Source organism: Octopus sinensis, linkage group LG16, assembly GCF_006345805.1.
Source record: "Octopus sinensis linkage group LG16, ASM634580v1, whole genome shotgun sequence".
NCBI classification, from domain to species: Eukaryota; Metazoa; Mollusca; class Cephalopoda; order Octopoda; family Octopodidae; genus Octopus; species Octopus sinensis.
The window spans coordinates 13,445,571-13,459,543 of NC_043012.1; the positions used below are offsets into that span (position 1 = coordinate 13,445,571).

Sequence of the window (13,973 nt, forward strand, 5' to 3'; positions counted from 1 at the left end):
TGTATACATATATTCGAGACCCCCATCGGTCATGAATGACCATGGGATTTAAGTGGGGTTAAATATTAACTTTTGGTATTATTACTACTCTCTGTCGCTAATAAATGATTCTTACAAAAACTCACGGGCTAATCGCGACACCGGCCCCTGTTTTGGTACTGTTTTTTTATTGATTTGACTAGAAAGTAATTTCGTTTTCTGCCAACAGATAGCTTTCAATATTGTGACTTTTTCGTTTGACATTTGATAGCCGTTACGTTTAGCTTACTTTAGAAGCAACTTGCGCGAAATTTTGCTTACACTTGTTAGTTTAGTGTCAGTTTTAACATGGAGTGCAAAAGAGAACATCTTCGCTATATTTTGGTATTTTATTTCTATAAAGGTAAGTAAGCTGCCGAGGCTCACAAAGAGATATGTGGAGTTTATGGTGTTGACTCTTTAACAGAACGCACATATCAGAAACGATTTAAATAATTCCGTTCAGGAGATTTTTCACTGAAAGCTGAACAACGTTCTGGTCGATCTACTGAAGCCGATGATGACCGAATCAAAGGCGTAATTGAATCTGATTGTCATATAACTGAGCGAGAGATTGCATGTACAAAACACAACAATTGAAAATACTCAAAATGTCTTGGACTCGTTAAGAAGCTTAATATTTCGGTTCCACATAAATTGAAAGAGATTTCATTCACAAAACGAATCAAATATTTGCGATATGCATCTCATTATGCAATGAAACACAACATTCAACAATACGATTGGTGTACACACACACACACACACACATACACACATACACACAGACGCATACACACACACACATACACACGCACACACACACACACACACACACACACACACACACACACACACACACACACACACATATATATATATATATCTATATATATATAATTAAGTATCTAAATGTTCCCCTATATAGAACTGCAATAAAAATATATACGAGGGGCGTTCAATAAGTAATGCCCCTCACCCACTTCCCATAGCAGTAGAGCAACGACACTTGGCGCAGTTATTAGTCTTTTTCTACATAGGAACTACTCAGAGTTATGCATTTCTCCCATCGTTTGATACAGCTCTGGAGACCGTTTTTGTAGAAGGCCCTAGCTTGGTCCTCCACCACGACGTGACTTCAGAAATCTAGGCTGCATCATCTGGGAAACGCTTTCCTTTCAAAATCAACTTCATGGCTGGGAAGAGGTGAAAATCAGAGGGTGCAAAGGGAGGAGTTCATAGCTGCACGCCTGTGCTTTGACTCATCTTCTTGGCACATCTCCAAATTCATCCTCGAGCACTCAACGTGTTCTTGCTTCTGGAAAGGTGTGAGCAACCTGGAAATCCCTCTGGCAGACACCTTTTGCATATGCAAATGGTCATGAATGATAGTTTCCACAGACCCGGTACTAATCTTGACCTTATGGGCTATTTGGCGAATAGTTATACGTTGACCTTCCAAAATGGCAGCTTCAACTTGACGGACAGACGTCTCATCAACGGCAGAAGGGGGCGACCAGATCTGGGAGCTGTTTCCACAGAGTTCCGACTATGTTTGAATTCACAATGCCAGCGTTTTACAAGGTCATATGATGGGGCATCATCACCATAAGTTGCTTTCATTTCATCAAAAGTCTCCCGTGGTGTGCGTCCTTTCAAATAAAAAAAACAGATCACTGCTCGACACTCAACAGGCTCCATTTCACACTTGACTCAGTTCAAACACCTGTAAATCAGAAACCACAATTAGTTCAGAGCTGTAATTCGCCACTTAATCTATAGAGGTATAAATAAGTGCACACAGCTAGATCAAACAACTGCAAGTGGGTCGGAGGCATTATTTATTGAACGCCCCTCGTATAAACAGAAACGTTAGCACGCTGGGCGAAATGCGTAGCTGTATTTCGTCTGCCGTTACGTTCTGAGTTCAAATTCCGCCGAGGTCGACTTTGCCTTTCATCCTTTCGGGGTCGATAAATTAAGTACCAGTTACGCACTGGGGTCGACGTAATCCGTTTATCAGTCCTTGTTTGTCCCCTCTGTGTTTAGCCTCTTGTGGGTAGTACAGAAATATATATATAAACAATTACATATGGTATTCAACTGATGTGAATTGGATGTTTAGCCCACCAATTTGAAGGATCTCTTTCCCTCATTTTGTTAGGTTATATATACAATGTCTCTCTCACCTACCACCCGTCTTTCTTCCCACTAAGCAACAAATTCACCCACAACTTTCGCTTTCTTCTTTCTGACATTCGCCCCTATGTTTTCAACACGATCCCATCTGCCTTTTAAAAAAGGTAGGAGTCTTAGAAATCTCTTTGTTAGAATCTTTGCAGCTCCCAGCTCTGCACAACCAGGTATCTTTAGATGCTCAGACAATATCGTAACACATGCCTCTAGATCAACAATATTACGACCATCGTGTGACCCAAGAAGCAATGTCACATAACACACCATGCACTTCGGTGAGTCTCATATATTACATCAAATGTAAACACTCCAGTGTTCTTTACATTGGCGAAACAGGGCGACGCGCTGGAGATCGCTTTCGCGACTACATCAGAAGCATAATGTTACGTATGCCAGGCCAACCTGTCGTCACCCACTGCCACACTCTGAATCATTCGATTTATCAGTAGATTTATCAGTGTGTGGCATGGCCTCTCACCACGGCCACGGAAACACCAGTAGCAATGTATCATATTTGATTTTGGCACTATGTCCCCAACAGGTATGAATGAACGTTTATCCGTTTCATCCTTTCACCTCTTCTTAATTCTTTTTTTACATTTCTTAATCCTCCCTCCATCCTCTCTCTTCAGCTTTCCCGTAATTACTTACCTCTACTCTTTCCATTACCCTTTTCCTTCTCCTTTCTGCTCGCCCCCTCCTATAACTTCTGTTTCACTTTAGCTGCCCCTGTTATTCTGCGTCCATTATCAGTTGCAGCCAGTTTTTTAAGCTAGAAGGATGTAAACTCTGTTTGGATTGTTGCTTGTTCTTCTCTTTTTCTCTGCCCCATGAGGAAGCATTGAATACGAAACGTTGGATTTTCCACTCCTCACGGCGAGTTCATTGTACCACTTTCACAGTTTTCTATCTATCTATCTATCTATCTATCTATCTATCTATCTATCTATCTATCTATCTATCTATCTATCTATCTATCTATCTATCTGTCTCTCTGTCTATTTATATGTCTCTCTATTTGCATGTCTATCTATCTAGCTAGCAAACTATTATATTTTATAAAACGAACTTCTAATTACATAACCTTGGTCGTTCTTTCAAATATCTACTTTCTTGACTCACTAAAAGGGTGTGTATTCCTTATCATTATAAGCCAGAAAAAGAAATTTCAACTACTTAACCGTTTTAAATATTTGCACTGATGTCCCCAACTGCTAATATTTACAGAAATCGGAATTTAATTACTCAAAATCATAAGCTGTACTTTTATTGACGTCTAAATTACTTTGTTGCATCTAATTGGCCACCGAACCACTTACTGAGTTGTTCTCTATCTAATTGGCCACCGAACCAATTATCGTGTTGTTCTGTGGCGGTTCTGATTTTTGTGATTCATTTTCTTTCTCTATCTCACTCTCTATCTCTTTCTTTTAACCACTTTCTCTCTCTCCTTATTAATCAATGTATCCATTTATATATCTATGTACATATCGATATGTGTGTGTATGTGTGTGTGTGGACGTGTGTGGCGTATATACGTGTGTTTGTGTATATATATATATATTATATATATATATATATAATATATGCAGGCGTGTCTGTGCAGACAGAGATATGTAAATCCAGATATATATATATATATATATATATATATATATATATATATATATTCCTATATACATACATATATATGTACACGCGCGCTCATACACACACATCACACACACGCACGCAGGCACACACATACACATCTACACACACACATATAGATTTATTACACTTTTCACGTAGTTTTGTCATGGACATATATTTAATGCCGTTATTTTAAAACCTACAGATGAACACATTATTTTCCAACACTGTAAAAGCAACAAACAGCAGACCAAATTGCGAAAGAAAAGAAACAAGACAGGTAAAGAGATACAATTGATTTATACAGGTGCCTATAAACAGTTAAATAAATGTTATTCAAATTATTGAAAAACGATTTTAATTTTTCTCATTTTATGATGTTTGACTGTTTTGTTGTTTTTTTTGTCTAGTCATCGATGTCACTTTTATTATTGTTGTTGTTTTATTTTTTATGCGTTGTATGGTATAGACCAGCAGTTCCCAAGCTGCCAACCTTTACACAGTTGTTCCCAACAGTGGTTCTCGTCGCTTATATTTAAATATTTTCCCCTCAGATCACTTTTAATATGCTTATCCTTAAATACACACACACACACACACACACATCTATATATATATATATATAGAGAGAGAATATTATATACTGAATTTATATTGAATGCTCTATTGTATCAAAGTATTAATACTATTAAAGTATTTATATACTTAATACGAGCGATTATATATATATATATATATATATTAAATAATATATTATTATTAATATTAGGAAATCAATATCAGAAAACTCCTCACAAAGATATACACGTGTGAAAAATGATTGCTGTATTAAAAATATATAAATAGATAAATGTAAATTTTAAATATAAATTTTTAATTTATCTTTCAAACTAACACCATTATTACTTCAATTTTTTTAAAAATACCATTTGATATGTTATACAAAATTCAAATTTTCTATCTCTGAAGAGCAGAAGAGTTGTGTATAAATGCTTATCAATATAGGATTTCATTAGACGTTTAACACTTCTGTGAAACGATCGTAAGATACTTTAAATACTTAATTCAAAACTTTTAAACCGAAATATACATTATATATTTATACTTATACGTTTTACATATATTTTTATACATATTTATATTTATTTATTCATATATTTTTAATACAACAATTATTTTTCACACGTGTATATCTTTGTGAGGAGTCTTCTGATATTGATTTCCTAATATTAATAATATATATATATATATGTATATATATATATAATTTTGAATGTAGTTCACGGACACACAGTACTAAATTTGCGAACCACCAGAGATCCGCGGACCCCATGTTGGGAACCACTAGCATAGACAGAAAATCGATAAAGTGAATTTTCCCGTTTCATTTACGGTACATAATTATATTTCATTTTATAAATAAGTAAATTTGCGGTCATCATAATTGCAGGCACTGGCCTCCAGCTAGTATTTTTGATAGAGTCTCATTAAGAATCGCTCTATGTTGCATTCATAAATATCATATGATGTGTACCTTTATTTAATTTGAATTTTTCTGTATTAATTTCTGTATTTACTTTGTAATTTATTTACCTCCATCTGTCATTTTCATATTTTATACATCTTTAGAAATAAATGTTCTGTGATATTTGAGTATTTTGTTTCCATTTTAAGTATTCCTATTAAGTTATTATTGCACTTGTTAGCTTTATAATTTCTGCTTGTATTTCCTCTACTTGTAAAAGTTTTATTTTAATCAAATTCATTGTGTATTCCCAATGTAGCAGTGTTATATACAATCCTAAATTTAGTGGAAATGTTGTTTAAAAATATCGTTCTTTATAAGATGCTGAGATAATAAAATCCTTAGTACAGTAGACAGAATCTCTTCCGAGCAGGGCTCAAATTCCTCAGAGATTGACTTTGCCTTTCATCCTTTCGGAGTCGATAAAATAAGTACGCCTTGAATACTGGGGTGGATGTAATAAACTTAGCCTCATCCCTGTAATTGTTGGCCGGGTGTCAAAATTATTATTATTGTTTTTGTTGTTGTTTTACTTCTCAGAGAGCTCGATCTTGTTTCTTCTGGTAGATTCTGTGAGGGCGGACAGTAGCATGGTGTCGAGGTCGCACAGGGGCACTTTGCGCACATTATAAGCGTTGGTACTTGGTTGTAATTATCGTGGGAAACATTCAACATTCAAGTACCAATTTTAAAAACCTAGCTATCCCCAGCAGCGCAGTTATTTCGGTTTGCTCTGCTCTAATGTCAATTCCAATTTCTCTATCGTATTTCTCGAAAAAGGTTGTTAGTGCTCCAAGTTCATCTAACTTCTGGAATAACAGACACTCTCCTATTAGTCTACATTCTTGCAGTTTCGTCTTTTAATAGTCTGTAACTTTCAATCTTTTCTATTATTATTATTATTATTATTTTATTGAGTGAGCGAGCAGAGCATGCCATCAAAGTGACACTGGGGTAAAATATACGAAGCCCAGTATACCCATCATGACTACCCGTCTGATAAGGGTACACCAGGCACATGCATCACAACCATATGTGCGCGACATGGTGATCTCATATCAAGATAAACAGCACATGACCTTGCAGGTGGGGCCCAGTTAGAATTTTCTTCAGATCGAGTAACCCATCCCGCTCAAAAGGTCCCTGAATAAGGGTTGTTTAAGGACGTTGAACGAAACACCCATGTTTCCAGAGGTGAATTATTCAAACCCCAAAGAATCCTTTTCAACACATGGCTATGATGCTCCCCCACTACTTCTGCTCGTGATCAGAGATGCACATATCGTCAGCCACTAAGAGACATGCTCAACTGGTTAAGGTCAAACAACTGACAAGCAAATCTGTGGTATTGGGCAGAATATTTGCTGTAGCCCATCTTTTATACCAAGACAAAACAATGTACATGATAACACTTCCAATCAGTTAAGATCAGAAGCCATGAGAGCCACTGCCTGGTACTGCATCAGTTATTATTATTATTATTATTATTATTATTATTATTATTATTATTATTATTATTATTATTATTATTATTATTATTATTATTATTATTATTATTATTATTATTATTATTATTATTATTATTATCATTATTATTATTATCACTCAGTAGTTTTATTTTTATAGCGTGCTTTCACTTCACTACCGAGCGCAGCTCTCTGTGCCTTAGGTATGTGCTGTGATTTGTTGTGATGCTCTGATGGTTATTGTATGGAAAGTGTTTTACGTAGGACGTGTGCAGTGCCTAGTAGTGCAATTTTCGGTATGTTATATGTGTTTGTAAGTCCTGGTGTTTTTGTTATGTATTTGTCTGAATATTTTTTTATCATGCCTAATGCATCTACTATGATAGGAATTGTTTCTGTTTTTAGATTCCACATTCTGGTTACCTCTTTTTCCAGGTCTTTGTATTTTGAAAGTTTCTCCATTTCTTTTAGAGTCACGTTGTCATCTGCCGGTATTGATACATCAATTAGAAAGCATTTTTTTCTTCATGATCTCTGACAACTATATCTGGTCTGTTGGCCTTAATTTCTCTATCTGTGTGTATCGGCATATCTCATAGTATGGTTGCTTTCTCGTTTTCTGTGACCTTTTCTGGTGTGTGCCTATACCATCTTTTTTCTGTTGTTATTCCATAATGTTGGCATAGCTTCCAGTGTATGTAGGTTCCAACTCTGTCATGTCTGTAAATATATTCCTTCTTAGCCAGGACTGGGCAGCCAGAGATAATATGATTTATTGTTTCTTGTCCATCTCCACATATTCTGCAGTTACTTGTTATATTTCTTTTCATTACATGTTTTTGGTAATTATTAATATTATTATTATTGTTATTATTATTGAGTGAGAGAGCAGTTCATGCCCTCAAAGTGACACTGGGGTAAAATATACGAAGCCCAATATACCCATCATGACTACCCGTCTGATAAGGGTACACCAGGCACATGCATCACAACCATATGTGCACGACATGGTGATCTCATATCAAGATAAACAGCACATGACCTTGCAGGTGGGGCCCAGTTAGAAATTTCTTCAGGTTGAGTAGCCCATCCCGCTCAAAAGGTCCCTGAATAAGGGTTGTTTAAGGATGTTGAATGAACCACCCATGTTTCCAGAGGTGAATTATTCAAACCCCAAAGAATCCCTCTCAGCACATGGCTATGATGCTCCCCAACTACTTCTGCTCGTGATTAGAGATGCACATATCGTCAGCCACTCAGGGACATGCTCAACTGGTTAAGGTCAAACAACTGACAAGCAAATCTGTGGTATTGAGCAGAATATTTGCTGTAGCCCATCTTTTATACCAAGACAAAACAATGTACATGATAACACTTCCAATCAGTTAAGATCAGAAGCCATGAGAGCCACTGCCTGGTACTGCATCAGTTATTATTATTATTATTATTATTATTATTATTATTATTATTATTATTATTATTATATTATTATTATTCAGTAGTTTTATTTTTATAGCGTGCTTTCACTTCACTACCGATCGCAGCTCTGTGTGCCTTGGGTATGTGCTGTGATTTGTTGTGATGCTCTGATGGTTATTGTATGGAAAGTGTTCTGCGTAGGATGTGTACAGTGCCTAGTAGTGCAATTTTCTGTATGTTATATGTGTTTGTAAGTCCTGGTGTTTTTGTTATGTATTTGTCTGAATATTTTTTTATCATGCCTAATGCACCTACTATGATAGGAATTGTTTCTTCTTCTTCTTCTTCTTCTTCTTCTTCTTCTTCTTCTTCTTCTTATTATTATTATTATTATTATTATTATTATTATTATTATTATATTATTATTATCATCATCATTATTATTATTATTATTATTATTATTATTATTATTATTATTATTATTACTTTTTTTTTCTTCTTTCAAATTTTCTTCCATTTCTTGCCGAGTGTCTTCCCGACTCCTAGGGCAAAGAAACTCATAGTGTATATTGGTAGGCCATTAAACCAAACTCAGTAGTTCGTTCATTTTTTTTAAAATTAATATACATGAGCAGCAACAGTTCTCACATCGACAATGCTCTTCTCAATACGTGTGATGTACCAGTTAAGACAATCTTTTGCACTTCTTGCAGGGATGGTAAGCCAGGGATCATTCTCATATAATTTTCGGTTCCCTTCTTGATCATTCCTAGTGCTCCTACGATCACTAGTATTGTAACCGCCTTGAGATGCCACATTTTCTCAACTTCAATGGGTAGGTCTTTATATTTTCTGAGCTTGGGATGCTCATGTCGATCAATAAGCAAACTTTATTGTTTTGGTCTTTCACAACAATATCTGGTTTATTGGCCTTGATGGTTCGGTCTGTATGTACTGGAAAGTCCCACAGAATGGTTACATTTTCTCCTTCAGTTACAGCCTCAGGGTGGTGATTATACCACTTGTCGGCAGTTTTGATATTGTAATGCCGACTTATTAGCCAGTGGAGATATTGGCCAACTCTGTCATGTCTTAATTTATACTCCACTGGTGCTAAGACTTTACATCCAGAGATTAAGTGGTCCACTGTTTCAATCATGTCGTTGCAGAATCGGCATTTTGGGTCTGCTCCATTTTTCATCACATTGGCCTGGTAGTTCTGGGTTAATAGGCTTTGGTCTTGAGCAGCCACGATGAAACCTTCGCTCTCTGCTTTTAGCCCTGAGCTCCGCACCCACTGATGGGTTTGATTCTGGTCAACATCAGCTTGTTTGCTGCGGGTCACATATTTGCCGTGCAGAGGTTTCTCCTCCCACCTATCAGCCAATTGCTCGTGCGCTTTTTTCATTGCCATCATTTTCACCTTCTTTGCAACAATAGTTGTCGTACTTCCCTCGGGTTGTTCAGTTTGGGTATCCTGCACGAGATCAATAGCAAATTTTTTGCTTTCCTTGATGATAGAATGAAGCTTCTTTCGTCTCTCGTGATTTTCCACGAGCTTTAGCATCCAGTCATTCGATATTTCGAGATATTTGGCCAGTCCAATTGTGGTTGTTTTGTAAGCTAGTTTTATTATTATTATTATTATTATTATTATCATTATTATTATTATTATTATTATTATTATTATTTGTATTATTATTATTATTATTATTATTATCATTATTATTATTATTATTATTATTATTATTATTATTATTATTGCCATTACCTTTGCGCAGCTTCTAAAGCTGGAGATGTACTGCGGTGTCAGCTGTTCACTAACAGTGAACTAAGGTAACACCTCTTATCTTTCGAGCACCTTCGAGCACCTTATCTTTCAGGCCATCCAAGCAGTGCTACTTTTTATGAGTACTCCACCCTTATTGCAGCCCATATATATTCCACGTACTTCTCGAGATTGTTGCCCACCGTTCTCATGGCTCCAACAATTATTGATACTACTGCTACTATATTTCATCGAACACAACTGCTTAACTTCCCAAGCTAACGTGTCGTATCTATCGACTTTTCTTTCTTCCTTATCGCATACCTTGTTGTCAGCTGGGCATGCTATATCTATGATTCAACATCGTTTGTTTTCTTTTTCAATTAAGCCTATGGCTGGCTTCCTATTTTCTATCTCATGGTTGCACTGAATCATAAAATCCCATAGGATCTTTGCATTTTTATTTTCGGCGATGCCTTCGGGTTTGTTGTCGTAACAATTTTTTGCTCTCTCAAGTCCTTACTTGTTACAAAGTGTCCAATGGACAGGCCTGGCTATATTGTCGTGGCGCCTTATATTCCTTCCGGGCTGGTTGCGATATTATTATTATTATTATTAGCAGCAGCAGCAGCAGCAGCAGCAGCAGTGTTAGTAGTAGTAGTAGTAGTAGTAGTAGTAGTAGTAGTAGTAGTAGTAGTATACGGAAACTCTTACCTTATTTTTCTGTGTATGATGGAAAGTGTCAGCTGCTCACAACCAGCAAACTAAGGAGGGACTCGTTTACTGATCATGCTTCAAGATGTCTGCGGAGACCACTTACAGATTCAAACAATAATGATTTTTAAGGCTTCTATCGTTATATTTGTGCCAATCTCTCTGAGGCTCGTTGATAGTTGAGTGATGATTCCTCCAAGTGCGCAAATTACTATTGTTAACAAGACCACACTGCGTATTCCTCACTTTAATAGTTCACTTCTTTTACTGAATATTCAGTCACGGCTACTTTTATTAGAACGTAAAGGTGATCGTACGGCGTGAACCCTCTATATGGATCTGGTTACCAAATTAATTAAGCACGAACTGTTATTAATTGTATTCGGCATCATAAAACTCAACGGGAATGTAACAGTTAATATAGAGAATATTTGTAGAAAAAGATCGACGGCGGCAAAATCGTACTTAGCCATTTCTTTGTTACAAACAAAGGCTGTATTATACATATTAGGGAATATGCGGTGAGATCTTATGTACATGAGCTGTCTCAAACTTCCCAGAATAATATAGACACAAACACGCTGACCAAAATACATTTAAAAGGAATAGAGTGACATCCGGCTATGTTCAACTTCTTGGCCAATTTAGCGACCTGCACAGAAAACATGATAGCCACTTAAAACACTTTTTGATCCTACTTATTGGATCTGTCGTAAATCACTTGAAGTAGCGCAAATATCCGATACTAATATTTTGAATACTCAAATACCATACGCCATATTTTTTTCGTGTTTATTATGTAAATACAACTATGCCAGTATCCATATCGATGATACAGTGAAAGGTTGATAATTTGCTTTGTTATTAATGCTTTGTTTTGTCTTCTTATTATGGATATAGTTATATTTCTATCCCACAATTTACTGATTCCTTCTTTCGTTCAAGGTTCAACTAGCTATGGCATTAATGATAAATAGTATTATTTAACAATTCAGTGATAAACGTGATCATTGCTTATTTATTAATGTAAATATTATAAATTTTAAACGTTCATGTCTTGTTCTCATTTATTGAAATCAATCAGTGATAACTAACACTCTAGGGAGTTAAACGGCAGAAGTTCTATAGATACTAAACTCTTTCTGGCAAGTGTTTCGGTCCTTAACTACTTACATTCTTATCTAATTTGCTATTTCAATAAACAATGTTATTTTCTTTTCAGGTATTCTTATTTCATACGAGACGATGAATATCAGAAGCGGCATACTCGTTTTCTTCTATATACCGCATATATTTGCAAGTTCTTATTTAACTGACCGTGATTTAAGAGATACACTTCTTAAAGGTTACAACAAAGATGTTCGTCCTGTACGAAATATTACCCAAAATCTAAATATTGATTTATATTTTAAATCAGTCGTTATATACAATCTGGATTTGTTTGAAGGAATATTACATAGTAAAATAATTATAGAGTCTAGATGGAAAGACGAATATCTTTGCTGGGATCCCATCAAATATGACAATCTAACTCAAATAGAATTCCAATCTGACTCCATTTGGGCACCGAATATATTTGTAAGCAATGCAGAAAAAGTTACTAAAGGTTCAGGTTTTAGTGAATATATTACAGTGAGTTATGACGGAAGGACATCCTATTTAATTCGAAGCATTTATCGTACATACTGCTCGATTGACTTTTACAAATATCCTTTTTCATTCAATAAGTGTAAAATATACTTTTGGTTATCCAATGAAATGGTCTCATACCTGACGTTACAAACTATAGATTTCACTAACACAACGAATGTATGGACAACCATTTGGAATATTCAACTAGATGGCCATAAATATGAGGACGACAATTCGACAGACGGTTTCCAATTAATAATCATGTTAGAACAGTCTTCATCTGCGAATAATGTTGCGATAATTATAGGAATTTTGTTGCTATCATTACTGACGATATGCATATTTCTTTTGCCTGCAGAGAGTGGGGAGAAGGTTACATTTTCAACTACACTCTTTCTCACCAATATTCTCTATCTTGTTGAAAGTGGGAGAGCGATAAGTACGAATGGGTCAGAAATACCTTTGTATCTACTTTACATACTTTATCTGACAACAGCCAGTAGTCTTTCCTGTGTTGGATCTATCTTTATCTGTCGGCTCTATCAACACTCAGTACTGGAAAAGAACCTGAACCAACAGTCTGAGAGTCGATACAAGGAAAATGTTCAGCCAAGGAAATGTGGAAAACTATCTTTAAATTACACACAACTTAACCGACTCTCACTTTTTATCACTCTTTGTTTGTTCGGGTCTACTCTTCTTCTTGTGATTATTCACTTTTTCGACTAACCTAAAATATATATATATGTGTGTGTGTGTGTGTGTGTGTGTGTGTGTGTGTGTGTGTGTGTGTGTGTGTGTGTGTGTGTGTGTAGACACACATACATACAAAAAAGACTTAGTAAATATTGTTGTCAATTACGTATTTTTAATCGCAGATACGAAGAAATATATCAAAACATTACATTTCTTCTTACCCAACGGCGTTTGTATTTTCCTTTTGAAAAAGCTTGTTCCCAATACCCAAAATATTTACTGTCACAAATTACTCCAATCTCTACTGAGATTGTAGCAATTATTTTTGAGAATTGTTTTAATGACTTTATGAAGATTTTATAAATGCATAAATTCTTTAAAATTTCTGGTTAAGGAAAACATCATTAGAAAAGGCCTTTCATACTGGTTTTCAAGTGTAAGTGAAAGAATTGTACTCATACACTAACCCAGTAATTTCGATGTTTATTCTATAGCAAAATTATGACCAAGTGCTGGTTGCTTACATAAAATTATGATTTATTCTTGTCTTTGCTGGCGAATCACATTTGTATATCATAAGAGAATTTTCATTTTCACAGAATAGTAAGTCGCTGTATAAAAGATCTACAATTTAACAAAATTCAATAACAATTAAAATGAAGTCACTCTGCATGTCTCAGATCCTTAAATGCAAGACAAGTAATACTGGAAACGGAAGTTAAATAAGTAAAAAGAGCGTTTAGCTAAGTGATATTTACTTGTCAAAGTTAAGTGTAGAATATTTAGAAATGAAAACCCTGTTGATGTCAAAAATTCTGATTTATAGTTTTAATCTGTTGGGATGTATAAATCGAATTATAAACTATTTTCAAATGTTTACTAATTATTTGTAATTTCTAAATTTACA

At 35.3% G+C, this 13,973-nt stretch overlaps 1 protein-coding gene across 1 annotated transcript; it reads left to right on the top strand.

The window, feature by feature from the left end:
* Positions 1-2,641: 2,641 nt before the first annotated feature.
* On the top strand, positions 2,642-13,701 carry LOC115220600 (neuronal acetylcholine receptor subunit alpha-6-like). The gene is made up of 4 exons (XM_036510188.1): positions 2,642-2,755; positions 4,052-4,126; positions 11,961-12,370; positions 13,666-13,701. Exons 1-4 carry the CDS (start codon positions 2,743-2,745, stop codon positions 13,699-13,701), a joined length of 534 nt encoding a protein of 177 aa, XP_036366081.1. The 5' UTR covers positions 2,642-2,742.
* The last annotated feature ends 272 nt before the right edge of the window (positions 13,702-13,973 follow it).